At 43.1% G+C, this 23,679-nt stretch overlaps 1 protein-coding gene across 1 annotated transcript in view; it reads right to left on the bottom strand.

The window, feature by feature from the left end:
• The window catches only part of PGM5 (phosphoglucomutase 5), a 166,806-nt gene that overhangs the window by 15,054 nt on the left and 128,073 nt on the right, over positions 1-23,679 (bottom strand). The window contains exon 10 of the mRNA XM_073634792.1: positions 15,061-15,195. Coding sequence (XP_073490893.1) covers positions 15,061-15,195 — 135 coding nt within the window. The remainder of the gene's footprint in view (positions 1-15,060; positions 15,196-23,679) is intronic.

Below are 23,679 nucleotides of genomic sequence, written 5' to 3' on the forward strand. Positions count from 1 at the left end.
ATCAGAGTTCGGGTCTGAACTTTTGAAATGTTTGAGAGTTCTGGCGCGAACCGAACCCCGGGGGTGCTCAGTCCAACTCTACAGCAGGATATTTTCCAAATACATATCTCATCAAAAGAGTAAAACATGTTTCTTAATCTCTGTTGCTTAAATATCTCTGTTAAAGAAATGCTTATGAACCCAACCTAAGTGGAATACAGTCATCGAAGCATGTAAAAGACTGCCCTTGGGATATGCTCCCCCATTTCACTAGGAATCTATTACCCCTTTAAATTTGAGAAACTTTTCCTTTTACGGTTAGATCAAGTTAACCACCATAATAGGCAAATCTGTTTCCATTAATCAGGGAAAATACAAGTTGTGTGTTGTAAAGGAATGATGTGTATACTTACCTAATTTAAGGGTCCTCCAGTCCAATTATGTGATTGGGTCCCAGTGCCAGCTTCAATGTAGAGGAGGGACAGGGACAACGGATGCTCCTTAGTAAGTCTAAGGTGGCATCACTTCCCAGGCTCTGCAGTCATTGTCTTTGTTCTCTCCTGAAGCTGGCTGCTGGGAAGATCATGTGACCAGACTGGAGTTAGCATAGGGTTTAGAATGATGATGGGAGCAGGTTTAAGCTTAGTTAGCTTTTGACCAAAGGATAAGTTTATGTATCACTGTCTCAACTGCCTCCCTGAAAAGCAATCAGTGGTGGATCGCTTTTCAGAGGGCAGTAGAGTAGTGGCTTGCAGGCATTCAGGAGGCAATACTACTGCCTGATAAATGCCTTTTTTTTAGCTGTTTTTTTTCTGAAAATAAACTTTGAATGGAATTACAGCACAATAACTGTGAGCTGAGCATTTGGGCTAAAGTCCACTGTTGGCTAATGTCACTAAGCTGGTCCAGGCTCTGAAAAGATCCCGACCATATGGTCGGGATACACCCAGAAGCCTGGACTGGAACCTCACTCAGCCTCTCAGCGATCCGCCAAGAGCCTGAGCCAGCCCCTACAGCCCCCTCCATAGCCCAGTACTCCAGTGAAAGCTGTAGGGGCAAAGTAGAGAGCCGGTCACTGAAAGTCATGGCTCTCTGCTCAGAACAGAGGGGGAGAACTGAGTGATCAGCGGTTCTTGATCGCTCAGTTCTCACTACAGAGCCGGCCAGGACAGATGCAGCATCAGACTGATGCTTCATCCACCTAAGTGAGTGTAGCAAGGTCTCAAGCCTCCTTCGGTCTGATGAGAACCTCCAGGGCCAGAGATAGCTGACATCCTTCTGTATGTGGTGGGTTGTGAGGCATGGTGGGTGCAGAGTAATTAAAGTTATTGGGCACCAGACATTTCTTGAATACAAAAGAAAGTTTATTTCTCTTAACAATCTTTTTGGGGGAAAGAGGGTTAGGGCCAGGACACCCTTAGGTAGTTGCAAGATTTATAGGCAGACTCCGAGACTTCGATAGGAGGACAGCCATGCAGGGAAAGGCATCCAGTATGACGCCACATCTGCATGTGCAGGAATACTGTCTCCTATGGCAGCAGTCTTTAACAGTTCCTAACACAAAGCGTAACAGTTCTTTCTCTTTCACTACAATCACTTCTTGTAGTTCTTCAGCTCACTGAACTCCCAGTCTTTCACTAGACCCCTTGATTCACTGCCACTGAATCCCTTGCCATCTTCCTCAAGTGTCACCCCCGCTTTTCTGCTGGGTCCCTAGCTTGGCACTGTAGATACCTCTCAAGCTTCACCCCCCGCTGGCCTGCTCAGGCCATAGCTTGACACATAAGGCTGCTCTACAAGTGTCATCTCCACTGGCTGGGTCCCTGGCTTGATACCCACTGAAGTTTTCAGATTCTTAACCGTCCCAGTTGGTGACAATTCTGCTCCGGTACTTGCTTCAGTTACTCACTATGGTCCCAGGTAATTAGGCGGATAATCCCTTACTGGCGACAGCCTCCCCTCTACCTTCGACCATGACAGGTTCTCCGTCCGGCAGAACCGTCACTTCTGGTTGGACTGCAAGCCGCAGTCCCAACCCTGTGCTGCTCTCTTACTTCTGGATAGGCCCTCAGACAGCCTAGCAGCCAGATGTGCCCGGGATAGGAGGCCCCATCTCCGGCCTAGTAGCCCGGGCAATACAACACACGTCCACCCACACAGCCGTCCAGGTGGCACAGAACATAGATCACCTGACTCCACCCGAATATATAGGCTCTCCCAGCAGGCCAAGAATCCAAGAAAACCCCTGCCCATTGGCTGAGATACCCCATATAGCCATAACCTGACCTTGCGTTGCCCTTCTCATATATAGTACCACCAAGTACCCGGCCACCTAGTGGTAGAAGAGAAAAGTGCAACAAGGCCAAACTTAGGGAGAAATCAATAGATCTCTATCAATCAACCAGGATAACTACTCCTGGCAAGGAAATTTGTGAGGAGCAACCCTGCCTAAACTCCTGGGTGCTAAATCCTCGCCCTGCCCAAAAAACGATTTCTCAGAGTTAGCAGAAAAATAATTTTTAACCTCTCAAGCCTGAGAGTGAGTGTCCTGGCAAAAACTGGGATGGGTGGGGAAATAGGAAATGGTTAACAATATAACAATATCTCACAAAAGTGAGTACAACCCTCACATTTTTGTAAATATTTTATTATATCTTTTCATATGACAACACTGAAGAAATGACACTTTGCTACAATGTAAAGTAGTGAGTCTACAGCTTGTATAACAGTGTAAATTTGTTGTCCCCTCAAAATAACTCAACACACAGCCATTAATGTCTAAACCGCTGGCAACAAAAGTGAGTACACCCCTAAGTGAAAATAACTAACGAGTCACATGACACCGGGGAGGGAAAATGGCTAATTGGGCCCAATTTGGACATTTTCATTTAGGGGTGCACTCACTTTTGTTGCCAGCGGTTTAGACATTAATAGCTGCGTGTTGAGTTATTTTGAGGGGACAACAAATTTACACTGTTATACAAGCTGTACACTCACTACTTTACATTGTAGCAACATGTCATTTCTTCAGTGTTGTCACATGAAAAGATATAATAAAATACTTACAAAAATGTGAGGGGTGTACTCACTTTTGTGAGATACTGTGTATATATATGTGGCGTACCACAAACAATAAACATAGGTATCAAATAGACATAAAAGAAGTTATGATGGGTCATATAAGAGCCGAGCCACAGCTCGTTATGTTCAATCAGACATGCCCCCTCTCTCTCCTGATTGGCTGACTGACTTTGATTGACAGCAGCAGGAGCCAATGGTGCCGCGTTGCTGTCTCAGTCAATGAGGAGTTGAGTACTGGGCAGCTGAGACACTTCTGCAACATCACTGGATCTAGAGGGACCTCGGGTAAGTATTAGGGGGGCTGAGGGGGGCTGCTGCACACAGAAGGCTTTTTATCTTAATGCATAGAATGCATTTAGATAAAAAAACCTTCTGCGTTTACAATCACTTTAAGTCCATACTTCTCTTTTAAATGCAATTCAGTTTACATAAACTTCAATGCCAAAAAAAAATTGCGATAAACATTTGCAATATTGGTATTTACTGACGCATTTAAGAGTGTAGTGAACATTCAGCCGCCCACAATTTGGCATTCTCAAGGACAAAAGTAACATTAATGTTTAAGTACATTGATGAAAAGTGCAGTGTATTTCCCCTTTATGTAGACAGAAATAGTGAAGGTGCTGAAAAAAAGCAATTAACCAGTAGTCAGTCTTCAGTCATAACATGTAGCAGCAAATCAGGAATCTGATTGGATGTTACAGACAACACCTACATGTTTTCCTCCCTCTACTTGCTATCAAAATGTGGGTATGGTTCATTAGTATGCTGATAACACAACGTCATATTTGTTGTTCACACATTAATGTATTCATTGCACTGCTGCCGTGTTTCATAAGGTTATTTTTATAAGATTTTACAGTTCCCATAGAAGGTCATACATCCCAGTTTCATGACTTCTAGAAATCATTGACTGAACAGGGCAGCTGGTAATAAATAACTCTATTTTCCTGACGATTCTGTAAGTGGCGTCAGCTCTAACAATTACTCAAGGATGTTCCAGTGTCTTTATTGTGTTCATGTACAAACAATCTTCATGTGTTCACATTTTCTTAGACTGCACTGAACTGCGCTCGCTTGACAGATAGGAACATTCTTTCATGTCACATGTCCTTATCTAGTTGTGGCCTTGTTTTGTTAGGAAATGTATTAGCAGGTATGCATGAACATCATTAGAGTTTCAGCCAAATTTGGGCTCTTAAAGCAGAACTTAAATTGGTAGTTAACCACTTCAATACAGGGCACTTATACAACACCTTCCAGCCCAGACCAATTTTCAGCTTTCAGCGTTGTCGCACTTTGAATGACAATTGCGCGGTCATACAACACTGTACCCAAACCAAATTTTTATCATTTTGTTCACACAAATAGAGCTTTCCTTTGGTGGTATTTGATCACCTCTGGGATTTATATTTTCTGCTAAACAAATAAAAGAAAGACCGAAAATTTTGAAAAAAACTTTTTTTTTTGTTTCTGTTTCAAAACTTTGTAAATAAATAAGTTTTCTCCTTCACTGATGGGCACTGACGGGGCTGCACTGATGGGCACTGATAAGGAGGCACTGGTGGGCACTGATGAGGTGGCACTGATGAGGTGGCACTGATGGGCACTGATGATGGGCACTAATATGCGTCACTGATGTTGCACTGATAGATGGCACTGATAGGTGGCACTGATATGCAACACTGATTGGTACACATAGGCGGCACTAATGGGCACTGAAAGGCAGCACTGAAAGGCGGCACTGATGGGCACTGATAGGTGGCACGGATGGGCACTGATAGGCGGCACGGATGGGCATGGAAGGGCACTGATAGGTGGCACTGATGGGCACTGAAAGGCAGCATTGATGGGCACTGATAGGTGACACAGATGGGCACTGATAGGCGGCACAGGTGGGTACTGATAGGTGGCACAGATGGGCATGGATGGGCACTGATAGGTGGCACTGATGTACACTAATGGAAGGTACTGATGGGCATCACTGATTGGCAGGCATCCATTGTGGGCACTGATTGGTATCCATTGTGGCCACTGATTGGCATCCATTGTGGGCACTGATTGTTATCCCTGGTGGCCATGGGTGGCATACCTGGTGGTGACTAGTGGTGGGCATCCCTGGTGGTCCTGGTGGCGTCCCTGGTGGTCCAGTGTGGGCATCCTCGGGGGGGGGGGGGTGGCTGTGCTGATAATCAATCAGCACAGACCCCCCTGTCAGATGAGCAGCCGATTGGCTCTCCTCTACTTGGACACAGCTGATCACATGGTAAAGAGTTTCCGTCAGAGACTCTTCACCTAGATCGGTGTTATGGTGTGTCAGACTGACACACCGCAACAACGATCACCGTGATGTGCGCCCCTGGGGCGACGTCATATGATGTCTGGTCAGGATATCGCAAACACTTTGCCGCCTTCATTTTGCTAAATGGCAGGCAGCAAGTGGTTAAGCCACTATAGTATAAGCATGCCACCCCCTCTGTTAAATAACATTATGTGCCCCTGTGTTATACAAAAAAGATGTCGATTTGTACTTCAATCAGAGCATCTCCTGGTGCTCATGTGACTCCTCAGCTCTCTTCTCTCCCCAGCTGACAGCTATAGCGGGAAGGGCCAAGAATGTCCGCTGACTGCGGGGAGGAGGGGAGGAGAGAGGAGAGAGAGCCGAGGAGTCACGTGAGCACCAGGAGACGCTCTGATATAAGGTATAATAGGCATCTTTTTTATACAGCACAGGGACACATAATGTTATTTAACAGAGGGGATGGCATGCTTATACTATAGATATGATAGCAGCAGGAGGGGAGGATCATGGAGTGGACAGAGCTGACAGACAGGGAGGGGAGGGAGGAGGAGGACAGAGGAGGACACAGGAGAGCAGAGAGGAGAGCTGCGGATGATGAAGGCACGTAAACTGACCATGGCGTCAGGGCTCAGCAGCCATAATAAATGGTGGTCAGTTTACAGATGGAGGGCATAACCAGGCAGGATCAGCCAGGTATTTCAGGTGATAGAAGGGGCCAAATTACACAGCACTGTGCTGTTATTCATGCTTTAAGGGAACAGGATTCATTTTTTTTTTTTAGGGTAACAAACACTTTAAGTCCCGCTATCAAAAAACTGTGAGCAGGCAGGCTCTTTTTATGCAACCTACCTGCCTGCTTGCAAATGTACACTGAGCTGCACAAATGCCTGTGTGCTGGAATGACTGCACTCCTGAGCATGCACAGTAGTAACACCATCTGGCGCCAATCAATGAAGACAGCCTCAGCCCGACACCTGAGAGAAGCTGGGTTTGAAAATGCAGGTGTCTATGAGTGACGTTGAAGGAGAGGTATCACATCGTTTAGCTCCACTTTGAGCACAGTCACTAACAGCAACTATGCTAGGTAGCCTGCAGTGCATGCTGCCAGGAGAGGGTTAAAAACTATACTATTTTGAGAGCTGTATTTTGACATCATGCTGCCTTAGGTAATGATGACACCATTGGTACATGCTCTGTATTAGTAAAACTTAAAGTGTTACTACCTAGGATCCTGCATTCACTACTGTATATCTGGTCTCCCATAGTACACAGAACATGGAAATGAAAATATAAACTGCTAAATACCTTTTCTCATGAGCAGTATATAGCAGTCTTATGATTTCCAAGTGTCTTGTTGAAGTTTGTAGGAGGAGTTTTCATTCTGCTCTGACTATTCTATAAGGCTGCAGCAGGGACATGCGGTGAGATCAGTGGCTGGTGAGGCACTGGCTAGTATCAGAGCTAGATACACACAGGTTACATACGCTGTGAACATTAGAGCGAGAGCAATAATTCTAGCACTAGACCACCTCTGTAACTCTAAACATGTAACATGTAAAAATGTTTACAGCATTGCCTATGGAGATTTTTAAGTACTGAAGTTCAGCGCCATTCCACAAGTGTGTGCAATTTTAAAACGTGACATGTTGGGTATCTATTTACTTGGTGTAACATCATCTTTCACATTATACACAAAAATCGGGCTAACTTTAGTGTTTTTTTTGTTTTTTTTTAATTCATGAAACAGTTCCTTTCCACAAAAAAAAACACATTTGAAAAATTGCTGCACAAAAACCGTGTGACATAACAAAAAGTTGCAATGATCACCATTTTATTCTCTAGGGTGTCTGCTAAAAAAAAAAATATATATATACATATATAAATATATACATATATTTATATATATATATATATATATATATATATATATATATATATATATATATATATATATATATACACATATATATATAGTGGAAATAGTGGAAAATGAGGTTTGGCGAGGAGCTGGGCTGCCTGGGAGCGGGGGTGGGGGGGGTGGGGCGCGAACACGAATGGGAGCCGTTCTCCCAGAGAAAAAGAGTATGGAGGAACAGAGAGGGTGGCTGGATCATTATAGCGTGGAGGAAGAGGAGAGCCGGCTTTATCACAGAGCGGGGTTTGCCTGCTGTAATAGCTTACATTACAATTGCAGTCCGTGCGCCGTCACACACAGCCCCACCCTCCTGACCCCGCGCCTGTGACAGACAGTACACGCCCTGGCATTGGCCCGGCGTTCGTTTTGTCAGAGGTGCAGGATCAGGAGGGCGGGGCTCTGTGTGACGGCACGCGGACTGCAATTGTAATGTAAGCTGATACAGCGTGCAAACCCCGCTCTGTGATAAAGCTGGCTCTCCTCTTCCTCCACGCTATAATGATCCGGCCACCCTCTCTGCATGGGTGAGGCTGCACTGGTGAGGCTGCATGATGAAAACAGGTGAGGCTGCATGATGGACACAGGTGAGGCTGCACGGGTGAGGCTGCATGATGGACACAGGTGAGGCTGCACGGGTGAGGCTGCACTAGTGAGGCTGCATGATGGACACAGGTGAGGCTGCATGATGGACACAGGTGAGGCTGCATGATGGACACAGGTAAGGCTGCATGGGTGAGGCTGCATGATGGACACTGGTGAGGCTGCACAGGTGAGGCTCCATAATGAACACAGGTGAGGCTGCACGGGTGAGGCTGCAATGATGGACACAGGTGAGGCTGCATGGGTTAGGCTGCAATGATGGACACAGGTGAGGGTGCACGGATGAGGCTACAATGATGGACACAGGTGAGGCTACACGGGGGAGGCTGCAATGATGGACACAGGTGAGGCTACACGGGTTAGGCTGCAATGATGGACACAGGTGAGGCTGCAATGATGGACACAGGTGAGGCTGCAGGGGTTAGGCTGCAATTATGGACACAGTTGAGGCTGCACGGGTGAGGCTGCAATGATGGACATGGATGAGGCTGCGCGGGTGGGGCTGCATTGGTGAGGCTGCAATGATGGACACAGGTGAAGCTGCAATGATGGACATGGTTGAGGCTGCATTAGTGGGCACTGGTCACGCTGTGTTGATGGACATGGGTGAGGCTGTATTGATGGACACGGGTGATAAAGTTGTTGTTAATATTTATTTGTGTAACTTAATTCTGCGCTTGGCCAGTCCATCACGTTTACCCTCCGCTTCTTTAGCAAGGCGGTGGTCATCTTGGAGGTGTGTTTGGGGTCATTATTGTGGTAGAATACTGCCCTGTGGCCCAGTCTTCGAAGGGAGGGGATCATGCTCTGCTTCAGTATGTCACAGTATGTGTTGGCATTTATGGTTCCCTCAATGAACTGTAGCTCCCCAGTGACAGCAGCACTCATGCAGCCCCAGACCATGACACTCCCACCACCATGCTTGACTGTAGGCAAGACACACTTGTCTTTGTACTCCTCACCTGGTTACCTCCACACACGCTCGACACCATCTGAACCAAATAAGTTTATCTTGGTCTCATCAGACCACAGGACATGGTTCCAGTAATCTATGTCCTCAGTCTGCTTGTCTTCAGCAAACGGTTTGTGGGCTTTCTTGTGCATCATCTTTAGAAGAGGCTTCCTTCTGGGATGGCAGCCATGTAGATTTGATGCAGTGTGCGGCGTATGGTCTGAGCAATGACAGGCTGACCCCCACCCCTTCAACCTCTGCAGAAATGCTGGCAGCACTTATACGTCTATTTCCCAAAGACAACCTCTGGATATGACGCTTAGCATGTGCACTCAACTTCTTTGGTCGACAATGGACATTAATGGCTGTGTGTTGAGTTATTTTGAGGGGACAGCAAATTTATACTGTTATACAAGCTGTACACTCACTACTTTACATTGTAGCAATGTGTAATTTCTTCAGTGTTGTCACATGAAGATATAATAAAATATTTACAAAAATGTGAGTGGTATACTCATGTTTGAGATACTGTGTATATATATATATATATATATATATATATATATATATATATATATATATATATATATATATATAACACATATACATACATACTGTATATATATATATATATATATATATATATATATATATATATATAAACACACCTTCAAGACGACCACTGCCTTGCTAAAGAAACTGAAAGTAAACATGATGGACTGGTCAAGCATGTCTCCAGGCCTAAACCCTATTGAGCATCTGTGGGGCATCCTTAAATGGAAGGTGGAGGAGTGCAAGGTCTCTATCATACACCAGCTTTGTGATGTCGTCATGGAGGAGTGGAAGAGGACTTCAGTGGCAACTTGTGAAGCTCTGGTGAACTCCAGGCCCAAAAGGGTTAAGACTGCTGGAAAATAATGGTGGCCACACAAAATATTGACACTTTGGGCCCAATTTGGACATTTTCACTAAGGAGTGTACTCACTTTTGTTGCCAGTGGTTTAGACATTAATGGCTGTGTGTTGAGTTATTTTGAGGGGACATCAAATTTACACTGTTATACAAGCTGTACACTCACTACTTTACATTGTAGCAAAGTGTCATTTCTTGTGTTGTCACATGAGAAGATATAATAAAATATTTACAAAAATATAAGGTGTGTACTCACTTTTGTGAGATATTTTATATATATATATATATATATATATATATATATATATATATATATATATATATATATATATATATATATATATATTTTTTTTTTTTTTGTTTGGGGGTTCTGAGTGATTTTCTAAAAAAATTATGACTTTTACATGTAGGAGAGACGTGTCAGAATTGGCCTGGGTGGTAAGGCGTTAATTATCATAAGTAAGTAATATACACATAATTATTATATTTTGTTTTTAAGGTAATTTACAATATTTTCAAAAACTGTACTCAAGCAGGTGGTTTAATGGACAAATTAGTGAAGTTTGAAGTTATAACTTTCAGCCAGTATCTTCACAGTAATAGATAAATAATAAATTATTATGTTATCATATAACATATAAATATATGATTTAGTTTGATTAAAACAGTACCTTTTCATCAGTAGAAGATTCTCATTCTCCCTCTTAACTGTGTGAGAAAAACAGGGGATTATGTGTAAATCTTATACCCATAAACCCATGTTTTTTCCTTCTAGCTAAGAGGGCTGGGCTGGAAGGGAGCATTTGTCTTTTAGATACATGGCCCCTTCTATGACACGACACTGCAGAGAGAGACGTGCCTCCACTACAGCATTTTTATTGGACAGCTTGGGCCAATGGTACTTTACCATTGGTCCAAGACTCCAAGCAGTCCATGAGCTCAGTGCCTCTGACAAGAAGTGAGGAGAAGCACTGTGAGCTCAACCTCTCAGCCTGCCAGCTTGTATTTAAACTGGACGCACTGTATGTAGCTTCTGACAGGCTGTGCAAGAAACCCTATATCTCTGTGACCCCCGCCGAGCTACAACCCTCGAAGCTTGATAGTTTTTTTTATGTTTATGGCTCTGCCTCACTTGCCTCCCCTGACTGCACATCCCTGGGCTGCAGGGACCCCTGCACTCTCCCAAGAAAAAGAAAACTCTCTAGCAATGCACACCAAACTGAGCATGTGCAGAGTGCCCCTGTTGGAAGGCAACATGGCTTATATTTCTGGAGTTTTACAGCCTGGTTGATACAGTCATTTGGCCTATGTTGGAAATTGTCATCTTGGAATGCCAGTACAGCAAGTTTACCCAGAAGAGTGTTGGAAACAAGGAGTCCTAAATGGGAATTCATATACTAATAGGATGTTTCTGCATAGGCCTCCTGATGTGAGGTATGGGGGTAGAGAAGCTCCTGGGGGGGGGGGTTACACCAACATCAAATGCCAGCTGTTACTGAAAAATGGTCCGGGTCAAAAACAGTGATTCATAGACTAATGGTGCCCCTAGTGGAGACTATAGCATGCTTCCTGGGGGATGGGCAATCCTCTTATGGGTTTTCATTTGTCAGAGTGCTAGACAAGCGGGCATTGGATGTTGGTGTGGGTGGTGTCTGAGTGCGATTTAAAAGGTAGGGGCCAGCTAGAGTTATTTTTCTTCTTTCTCTTTGTCCTGGAGCCCAGCCATATACAGAACCTGAAAGGAAAGACTTACGGTATTGTATCACCCCTGTTCTCTTTGTTTTATATGCTCTGTAATATTCTTTTAGAGTTTTATGTTAGCATTTCTACTTTTTTGGTAAATAAATGAGATCCTTGCTTATTTAAGCAGTGTGTTTATTTTTATAGCTAATATTGCTATTGTACCATAACCATTATCTTTATCAGAGTTTTGATAAACTAGCTAACTATAAGAATAGACAAGTTAATACATAGTTTTTATAAATAGGAAAAATCCAAAACCACACCATATTTATTTCAGCCCCCAAGGCTCTGTTCTATAAGGGGATGGATTGGGGACAGTGGAAGAATGGGAGGATCAAACAGCCTTTTTACGCAATGCGGAGGATTAACCCCCTTAGGTTCCACAGTGAGTATAACAAACATGCTTTACTGCATATACAGACTGATTTTACTGTTGTGAGTTTAGTAACACTCTAACCACCTGATGTAGGGAAGGTGCGGCTCTCGTTCTGGGTGGACGTCATATGACGGCGCCCCAGAACGGCCGCTGTCGTGCGCCCGGGGGGGCAATCTCTGTGAAGAGCTCTGGCTGTGGCTCTTTAACCAATCACAGCCGGTCACATGTAAATATGGAAGTGCCGTGAATCGGCTCTCCTCGCCTCACACTTACAGAGTGTGTGATGAGGAGTGCTGATCAGTGGCATCTCCTCACAGGGGAGACCTGGGCAGGTAATCAGGGCACTGATCATCAGTGCCCTGATTACAAGAAAGCTCCAGCAGTGCCCATCTGTGCCGCCAATCAGTGCCTTTCCGCGCCGCCTATTAGTGCCCACCAGTGCTGCCCATCAGTGCCCACCAGTGCCACCTATCCGTGTTTATCAGTGTGGCATATTAGTGCCTCCTCATCTGTGCCACCTAATCAGTGCCTATAAGTGCCGCCTCATCAGTGCCCATAAGTCCCGCCTCATCAGTGACCATCAGTGCAGTCTATCAGTGCCCATCAGTCCAGCCTCACCAGCCTCCAGCCTCACCAGTGCACATCAGTGAAGGAGAAAAATTACTTATTTACAAAATTTACTGACAGAAACAAAAAAAAAGTATTTCAGTCTTTTTTCTATTTTTTTAGTAAAAAATAAAAATCCCGGCAGTGATAAATTACCACCAAAAGAAAGCTCTATTTGTGTGAAGAAAAAGATAAAAAAATGAATTTGGGTACAGTGTTGCATGATCGCGCAATTGTCATTCAAAGTGCGACAGCGCTGAAAGCTGAAAAATGGCCTGGACCATCTTAACACTTCACCAGCTGCCAATGACAGCTTCATCATATAACAGGAACACTGATCACTCAACATTTTTAGTTATTTATTTTTTTACTTTCTTTTTTATTACAGTTTTTGTTCTTTTATTCACAATTTTTTTAACACACTGTGACCAGAGCAATACAGTGTTACCATAGTAATATTGTACTACTCTGGGGAAGTCATCAGGAAGTTATTATGGTTGCTTATAAAGGTGAAATTTACTGTTTTTACTGAATTAAATCAATTCATTCAGTGTTTAGTATTGTGGTTAGCAGTGATTGGACACAGCTAATCACACAGAGGGGCCGTGACTGGCCCTGTATGTACCATGTGATCACTGTGACCAATCATAGAGATAAACACAATCATACAAAATAAATGGCATGAATGAAAGCCATCTATTGTGTACAATTGTCATGTGATCTGCTGTGATTGGTCACAGCAATCACACAGTATGGGCAGTGACCAGTACACTGAGCAGTCATCCACCAGACACAGTGGGTGACAGATCACGACGTAGGGTGTGTGCGAGGTGTGTTCTGGGTGGACTTCCTATGACGTCCACCCGGAATGGTGAATGTCCCGCCCAGCCATCATTTGTCTATAGGCCGGGTGGGAACTGGTAAAGGGAGAAAAGACATTTTTCTTTACTCAGGGATTCTCACCCATTACATGCACTCACCAGAGCACAGTGGATCTAAAAATAATAATAAAGTGCAAGTAGATCAGCTATGTACTGTCTCAGGGCTCTAAACTCCTCTAATCTTACCCTGTATCACAGTGCTGCAAGGGATTGTTGCAATAGGACTAATGATGATTTAAGGTGTCAGCTGTTCTGTCATGCTGATCTGGTTTCAAAAACAGAGATACTCCATTCTGTTCCTGATGAAGTTTGCCAAAACAGTTTACACACATAGCTGATCTTTCTCTTTTCTGCCATGAGCCTCTTATGAGTTTTAGATCAATTACACTGTACTGAGTGCATATATTGTTGTTGTTGGTGGTGGATATATGTAATGAGGAAATGCAAACGAGAAAATACCCTTTGGCTTCTTTCACAGGGGTGGCATACTTTATTGCCCCCTGAAATGTGACACAGTTTACAGGCATTCAGAAAGCAATACTGTTGCCTCCTGCTTGTCTGTTTTTTATCCCCAGGGGGATTTATGCCATTAAGGGTGATTATATATAAAAATAACTTGCCACAAATGCCTTAACTGTGTTTGGCATGCAGTTGTTTGACAGGCAGTGCCACCCATCAAACTCTACATGCTGGGTTAAGTTGGCACATAGCAAAATTAAGCATTGCGGCCACGGTAATGTGTACTCACCCCTCTGTCCACCATGTAAGTTCGGGGGTGGACGAAAAAACACAAATCAACTGCCTGTTTTTACCATCCCTGCATGGCCAGTGTGAATTAAGCCTTTGAGAGCTGGGAGTAACTTGAGAGTCGTGAAAGTTGTGTTGCATCTAGCACGCTCAACTTTAAGTACTTCCAAATTCAGAGAACCATCAATTCCTGGCTGCTCTGGCTAGTCAGTGCTTGATAAGCTTCAACAGAGTGCAGAGGTGACATTAGGAGTCTAATAGCATCCCTGATGTCTCATTAAAAAGAACCTGTCACCTGTTATCTGCTATTACATGGTATAAAGTACAAAAATTAAAAAAAAATGTAATAAAATAAATTCTTAAAATCTTGTTAGTCTATCTGCCCCTATGTACATGAACATACAAACACAAACGCTTGTGACAGGTTTTCACCCGTACATAAATGATGGCCCCACAGATATTAGGTAGCATTGAACACACCAGAGTGAAAGTAATAGTTCTAGGGCCAGTGTTCAATGTTAACTGTATACCGATGAGCAGTAAAATACATTTTGGGTTTCAAAGTTGTTCACTATTTCCCAGGCATGCACAATTTTAAGGCTTGACATGTTTGGTATGTATTTACTCAACGCAGCCTCATCTATTATATGTTACAAAAAATATATTTATATTGTGTCTGTGGGTGCTAAAATTATTTGAGTGTATTTTTTTTTACTGAAAATAAATATTTCCACCATTTTATTCTACAGGGTCTCTGCTTTAAAAATATATAATGTTTGGGGGTTTTATGTAATCATAAGGCCTAAAATGTACATTCTAGCATGTCTGCAAAAAAATGAAAAAATGGCTCCAGCAGTGAAGGGTTAAAACCATACCTACTAAGTTTGCCCACTCAGCTATTTTTGCATAATAAGCAAAGAATATATGTTACAGTCTGATACAAAAGTAAAAACAATGGCCATTTACCTGTGGTTCCCTATTGTGCCTGCTTGGATCTTTCTCATAGCTTTCAGCATAAATCCTCAGAGTGGTTCCCACAGAGCCCGAGGCACTGAGTCGAAATATAATCCTTGATGCATTTGCAAATATAATTCTGAGTCCCTAGAAAGCAAGAACACAGTATACATTACATTAGCTAGAATGATATTTGCTACCCATTGAGGTTTTGTAGTAGTACAATGTGCTTGGTAACAGGTATTGTTTATTTCTTTGAATAAATAAAAAGTTATATATTTTCTAGATTTCAACAAATAACGTCCAGTGGCCGAAACATGTTGGAAAGAGTTTATTAACGCTGCCCATAAAGCTGGCCATGCATGGCCGTTTCCCTCATCTACACATTCAAAGTTAATGGGAGAATCCTGCCCACTGTGCTATTGTATTCTGACAGTGGGGAGACTCCCCTCCTGACAAAATACACAGATAAGCACTGCAGCCATTGGCTGCAGCTGCTGATCGAGCATCTTTTATCTGACAGGAAACGTGTTACTAGTAAAATTACCAGGTGAAAATGAAGGGAAAAAAATCAAAACAAAAAACGAATGTAGCCATGACAATAAACGGGTATGCTCCAATATATAACATTTTTGTTTTGGGGTTTAGATATGCTTTAAGCACTAGTTTATTGCCATGGCTATACATGAGAATTTTATTTCTGGCACTGGCAGTTCAAACTAACAAACACTAGATGGCAATGCTTCATTTTGTAATAGACAAACACAGACACACTTGCTGGAGAGGAAAGCAAACACTAATTCTGAGTACGTAGAGTTACAGCACCCTACATGTTATAAATTATATACCATAATTTGCATCAAGAACGTGTCACTAAATTTAGCATGTAGTAATGAAAATATGGGAGTTCCTTCTTTTTAAATGTGCAGGTTCCAGGGCTTCCCTATCTTGGTTCTACAACCGTGGGAGTCACTGACTTGGAAGAATGTAGGTTTTTAAACATACATAAGGAAAAATGTATAAACCAATGTTTTTTCCAGTAAACTATCGTGAGATACAGGGATACAGGTTATATGCCAATTCAAATCCATTACTAATCCGTTAATAATTATTTTGCATGAGGTAGAATTGGATTTTGTTAGCCCAGAACAGGAAATTAGAGGCTGACTAACAGGTATTTTTCTGTACTTGCAGGGTCTTCAAGGGAATAAAACACAGGGAAAAATACATGGACTACAGAGATGTAATGCATGTTTTTTTCCTAATGAAGACTACCTCCACACAGACTGTCCCCCCTTCAATCTATCATGAATGCTGCTGCCAGACTTATCTACCTTACCAACTACTCAGTGTCTACCACCCCTCTCCGCCAATCCCTACACTTCCAATTGCCAAGCGAATCAAATTCAAAATACTAACAACATACAAAACCATCCACAATTCTGTCCCCAGCTACAACACTAATTTTGTCTGAAAATATCAGCCAAACCATCCCTATTGCTCCTCCAAAGACCTCCTGCTCTCTAGCTTTCTTGTCTCCTCCTTTGAAAGCTCATCTCCAGGACTTCTCCAGAGTCTCTCCCACCCTCTGGAACTCTCTACCTCAATCTGCCTGGCTATCTCCTACTCTGGCTACCTTTAGGTGATCCCTGAAAATGAATCTCTTCAGGGAAACCTATTACGTCTCCAACCAACAACTAAACTTGTAATTTTTCATCAGCTCATCCTTTATAGTTATTACTCTTTGTGCCACTTGGCCCACCCTATTAGATTGTAAGCTCTTATGAGCAGGGCCCCCTTTTGTATTTTATTGTATTGTAACTATACTGTCTCCCTTTATATTGAAAAGTGCTGCGTAAACTATAGACGCTATATAAATCCTATATAGTATTAATCATGTTTCCCCAACATACACTTTAAATGTGGGACAGTTATACACATTCCTATGTAGAGATTCCTTTTAGTTTGAAGTAACAATACTGCCAAAACAAACATAAACCAAAATGTTTACATAAAAAAACTTGAGCCATTTACAATGCATATATGTCCTCCTGGGACACCACAGCTCTTATTTAAACCTTGGCATCAGTGCCTTACGGCCCTTTAAGGGTTATCAGATGCCAGGAGGCGGGGTCTATGATCATGTGATTGGCTGTCACGGTGGTCACATGATTGGAAAGTTCCCAATCGCAAGCAGCAATCTTGAGCTTTCCGATAGCCGCTGGTAACTGTGTCGGCAGTGCGCTCTTGGCACAGCTTTGTTTGCAATGTGGTAGACAAATATGCAGCCACTCAGCACCAAGGCCCACCCCTTGAGAGGCTGCATGTTTGCGTGCCGTATGTGACAAGAGGTTAATAAAGAGTTAAAATTCTTAAAGCAGTTGTAAACTGTGCATTTTTGCCCCCCCTGCAGGTTTATGCCATAATGGGCTAGTATGCACTGCTGCATAGTGTTGCTCTTGTGTGCCCCTGTATTTTCAGCTGCTGCATAGTGTTATGCCGCGTACAGACGATCGGAATTTACGACACCCAAACCATGGATTTATTTCTGACGGATATTGGCTGAAACTTGTCTTGCATACACACGGTCGCACAAATGTTTTCGGAAATTCTGATCGGCAAGAACGCGCTGACCTACAACACATATGACGGGACTAGAAAAGGGAAGTTCAATAGCCAGTGCGCCACCCTTTGGGCTCCTTCTGCTAATCTCGTGTTAGTAGAAGTTTGGTGAGAGACGATTCGCGCTTTTCAGCCTTGCGTTTGTGGGTTCCTATCTGTTTTTCAGTGCGTGTAGTCAATTCATATCTGTTTTTCAATGCGTTCTTTTATAGTTCGTGTCTGTTTTTCAGTGCGTTCTTGTTCGCTCGTGTCTGATTTTCAGGTTGCTCTTCTCAGGCGTTTCTGATTTTCAGTGCGTTCTGTTAGTTCGTTCTGACCAGCCGACCATTTTCTAGCCATGTTGCAGGTACGTACTCATCGTAAAGTTTGTGCTATGCGGGGGATTACTGTTGGGGTTCTTACTTTAACCCAAGCCCAATCCATGAACAGGGCGGGGAGGAGTTCATGGACGAAGAATTGGTTGCTCCAGCGTGACCAATTCTCGCACATGCCTTTGTTGCGGGAGATCTGTAAGAATAATCCTAATGATTTCAGGAATTATGTCCGGATGACGGACCCCATTTTTCACTGTTTGTCGGCTTTCCAGTCCCCTTATATTACGAAGCAGGACACCTGCATGCGGGAAGCCATCACTCCGGAACAAAGGCTAGTCACCACCTTGCGGTACTTGGCGATGGGGAGAAGTCTGAAGGACATCAAGTTCTCGACAGGCATCTCCCCCCAGGCTCTGGGAATCATTATTCAAGAGACCTGTTCTGCCATTATTCAGGTCCTGCAGAAGGTCTATATTAAGGTAAGTTTTCTCCTTTAACATCACATTCTATGTATTTAATGTTTGCTAATGTATTGTATTTATTTCATCATTCCATAATTACATACTTACCAACTGTCTCAAATTTCCTGGGACATTTCCGGGATTTAGACTATTTTCCCGATTTTATTGATATCCAGTGATATCCGTTTTTTCACGATTTTCCGCCGCCGCCTGCCGCCGCTAGAGGTCCGCGGCTGGCGGAGATGTAAGGTGGGCACCGCTGGGGACATCTGATGTAAGGGGGGCTCCGCTGGGGACATCTGATGTAAGGGGGCTTCACTGGTGACACCTGATTTAAGGGGGGCTCCGCTGGGGACACCTGATGTAAGGGGGGCACCGCTGAGGACACCTGATGTAAGGGGGCTCTGCTGGGGACATCTGATGTAAGGGGGGCTCCGCTGGGGACATCTGATGTAAGGTGGGCTCCGCTGGGGGCACCTGATGCAAGGACAGACTCTGCTGGGACACCTGATGCAAGGACGGACTCTGCTGGGGGCACCTGATGCAAGGACGGACGGCTGGTGGCAGGCGACGTGGCAGGTGACACACTCAGGGATCCCACTGATTCGGCATTATGGGGAGTTGAATGATTTCATTTTATATTACAATGTAATAATAGAAATAATACACTTCAATCATCCTGACACCATAACAACCATGGTGCCAGGATGATTGAAGTGCTAACACTAGGTGTTTGGGGTATCTTTATCTGCTGATTGTTAAACTCTCTGGAATACACATATTTCCATTGTTGTGTAGAATCTGGGGCTGCTGTCCCTCCATTCCTCTCCCCCCCTTTCCCTCTCCATCCCTTATTCATCTCAGACTCTAACCACACCCCCACGCCCATTTAAGACACGCCAACTATTTTATGTAAACCACAGTCATTTTTTGCCGCGGCACGCTCCACTCCCCTGTGCCACACCTACAAACGCATGCCCCTTCCCCTAATTATAATAAGACTCCACCTACAGCCGAAAAAGTGTCCCTAAAATTTTTTTCACAATGTTGGCAACTATGTAATTACCATGATTGTAATATGTTGTGAATGTCCCCTTTGTCCTCATGCATGCTGGAAGTTTTTAAAGTTCCTTTTTTGTCCTTCATGCATATTTGCCTTCACTAACCTCCCCAGCATGCTATCCTTGGCCCATACACACCTAGCCTAGACACTTAATGTATTTTGTCAGCTCCATTGTAGTGCTTTACCGTAAACACCCCTATAATGTGCCCAAATGTTATTTTTGTCCTTAACTTCAGGCAGAGTGCCAAAGGCTTTTTTTTGGGGGTTCCAAACTTATTTGGCACCCTCCCTCCTCCCAACCGCTAAGTCAACCGATACCAATACTCTATCTGCTGACTTTGCCAAACCCATACACACTATACCTACCTCTTTTGTGGTCAGATTTATGGATGTATTCACATGCATGTAGTGCAAGGGCCTGCCTGAAAACTTTCAAATGGTACTGTTTAAAGTTTTGTTCTCCTATTATCTTGATAGGTAATTGCAGAATGTAAAATTGTGTGCAGCGCTGCATTTGCTTGATGCTGGGATATATGATCTGTGTGTTACAAATCTGGTTTAAAAAGGGGTCCCCTCTGTTTGCCTCAGTATACCACTCTGGGCGGTGCGCATCTGTGGAAGGCTGGGTTAAGGGAGAAAGGATACCTCTTGAACAAAATTATCGTTCAAGTGATACTGTTTCATGACTATTACAGTACTAAAGGAACAACTACCCCATCAGCACTGTTCAATGCCATTCTAACCTCAAGCTTTTAAAACAAACGAAACACATCATATGAATTTCTCTTTTCTTCTACACCCCTGAAGAAGGACTAAAACACTGCATATTCCGAAACGCGTTGGGTGTGAAAAGAACCTTATATAAAAAACCCACTGTATGGTGACAACAATGAATCTGTGTATGATGCAAATGTTTCGTTGAATTTTATGTACACATGTTTTAATATATTTTGTCTACGAATAAACTTTGTTACCTTTAATACGTTGTTTATACCTTTCACTACCTATACAAATTCCTTTTTAAAAAAGAGTGCCGTTAAAGTCCGTTTAGGGGAACCCCGTCTCTTTGTATGTATTTGTTTGTTGGATGTGGCACTATTTTTTAACCTAGGAGGGCTGATCACCCCTTATTTTGTACTGATGTTGGCCAAGAATGCTTGTGTCCTGCAATGTAATGTGCAAAAGTACTAATTTTTTTTTCTTGTTTGACTCCACAGTTTCCACAGTTTCCTTCAACACCACAGGAATGGCAGACTGTGGCACCCCACCTTGCTCAGCGGTGGGACTTTCCCAACTGCGGAGGGGCAATTGATGGAAAACACGTCCACATCATGCCACCCCCCAACTCGGAGTCATACTATTACAACTATAAGGGGTTTAATAGTACAGTGATGTTGGCAGTGGTGTCGGTGACATATGAGTTTCTCCATGTAGACGTGGGGAAGAATGGCCGGATGTCGGATGGTGGAGTCATTGCCCAGACCGAGTTCTACCAAAGGCTCCAGAGTGGTGGCTTGGGATTGCCACCTGCAGAAGACAACGTGGCTGGTCTACCATTCGTCTTCATTGCTGATGAAGCGTTTGGGATTGGTGAACACCTGATGCGGCCATTCCCCATGAGGACCCTCACCCCGGACCAGAGGGTTTTTAACTACTGGCTGGCCAGAGCCAGAAGAGTGGTGGAGAATGCTTTCGGCATAATGGCCAGCCAGTTTTGCCTATTCCTGACGCCAATTCACATGGCGGAATATAAAATAAACCATGTCGTACTTGCATGCTGCATTATGCACAACTTTCTAAGGAGAAATGCTTCGAACTATGTAGCCTCAGTTGGGCCTGAGGCAGGATTGCCAGATCAGTCAACCCTGACGGCGCTTGAAGCTGGCCGTCCTGGCTTGGCCCCCCAAAGCGCCCACGAAGTCCGTCAAAAATATCTGGAATACTTTGTGGGTAGGGGGGCCATTGATATGCCAGCAAATGTTTGAGAAACATTTTTAAAATACATTTTTATTTTAAGCTGAAATAATATTTCATTTGATTTACTGCTTGTGTATCTTTTAGCCGTCTCCTAGGTTCTCCAATGGGTTTTTCTTTTTGGCCATTTTTTTCAATAGTGCAAAAGTAATTTATTTGATACATGAGGTGACAATCTCTTCTTTAGCTAACTATTATGTTGTGGGTCTGCTACACACAAGTCTTGTTTTTGTTTTAATGTATGTAATGCATTAATGCTAAAAAAAAAACACATCCTTTTCAGCACCATGAATTCTTAATTGTTTTGAGTCCGGCAAATGGCCTGATTGTGGCAAATTTTAGAGCGCTGGGGGGGTTATTTACTAAAGGCAAATCCACTTTGCCCTACAACTGAAACTGCACTGAAAGTGCACTTGTATTGCAAAGTGGATTTGCCTTTAGTAAATAACCCCCATTGTCACTGTAAACACCAACTTACTCCAAAAACTGGTATTGAGCATTGAAAGAAGAAGCCACACATTGTTGAGTATAAAACATTTTACTCTGTGCACATTCACATGTGCGTTAGAAAAGGGTTTTTGAACAAACCAACATATTTGCTGTATAACATTTTTAGGGTTGACAGTACAAATAGCCTTTTTTGGGTTAAACAGGCATGTTTAAAACCATAAAACATACACAACTCAGGACCTTACAAAGTTCAACTTTGACAAAGTGAAGGCAATATCAGACATTAGTATGTCCAAACTGTGTTGATATTGCCTTCATCAGATGGGGTGATGTCACCCATCTAAAGGCTAAATTTTATTTTAAAGATGCACAAAAATTGCGAGTCAAAATGTGGATTTCCCTCCTGATCCCATGCCTAATGTCAACATGTGCTAGCTCCCATCAGGGGGGATCAATGGACGTGTTTCGGGGGTGTAACCCCTTCCTCTCATCTATTTTAGTTGTGAGGAAGGGGTTGTACCCACAAAATGCGTACATTGATATCCCGTGATGGCAGATAGCACATGTTGACACAATGTGTGCATCTTCAAAATTTGGCTTTTAAAATACTTTAAAACTTGATTTAAAAGAAAAAATTACACAACAAAAAACAGTACAATTTTATTTGTGTTTTAGATTCTGCCTAAAACATCTAGGTGTTCTTCATTTTGTTTTGAACATCATTGATGTTTCCCTTTATCAGCTCGAAATCACGATTGCACACCATAATCTCCCCGATGAGGACGTGTGCACTTGCACTGGTGAAATGAGATTCTTCTTCCACAACATCCACATCACCTAAAAAATAAAAAAAACACACCTTGTATTATAAATATGCAGGCATACATCTATTACCTGAAGCTGTGGTCTCAGACACTCACCTGTTGTGGTCACTATAATATGTCCACTTCACCTCTCCTTCCTCCACATCCTGAGGTTGTGGTGTGGTGACTTCCCCTTCTTTAGGAGGTTGGGGGTCCCTGGTGTCCTCTGATGTTCCGAGTCTTTTCTCCCCTATGTGAATTAAAAAATAGGTATACTTAGCACACAGATATTTGAGGACATAATTAGGAATATGAAACATTGCTTGGAAGTGTAGTACAATTGTCTGCTTTTGCAGAGTTCCAAGCTGAAGACATTATTTTTTTCCCTTTTTAAAGTTAGAATACTTACCTGTTTTGTGCAAGTTTCACACATGGAGACACCCTAGTATCCACTGGAGCACCTGTGTGGGACACCCTAAAAAGGGTGTTTTGGTGTCCCACACTAGTGCTCCTGCATCCAGATGTGTAAACAGCTGCTGAGTGTCCTCTCCTTACACTGAATTTGCATTTCATTCTAGTTACAAACCCATCTAGACAACAAACTTCTTTTAATAAAAAAAGGCATGAACAAATGTAGTTAACCTGCATCTGCCAAAAACATCGTATTAGTGGGCGAACGAACGATGTTTACTACGAACGATTACTGTGCCCACGAACCTCAAACTTGCCATTTAAAACTGTAAAACAGTAAAAAAGCACATGGAGCAGCACGAAAGTAATTATAATAATAATAGGAACACATGACAAAATACTTACTTTTTTGCAGCACTCTCTTGATTCTTCTGTACTGATCCTGCTCCCTTAATTTGAGGTCTGACCATCGTTTCCTCAGTTGATCCTTGGATCGCCGTACCCCAAAATTCTTCTGCAGACTTTTCACAACT

This window comes from Aquarana catesbeiana, linkage group LG01, assembly GCF_042186555.1.
Source record: "Aquarana catesbeiana isolate 2022-GZ linkage group LG01, ASM4218655v1, whole genome shotgun sequence".
NCBI lineage: Eukaryota > Metazoa > Chordata > Amphibia > Anura > Ranidae > Aquarana > Aquarana catesbeiana.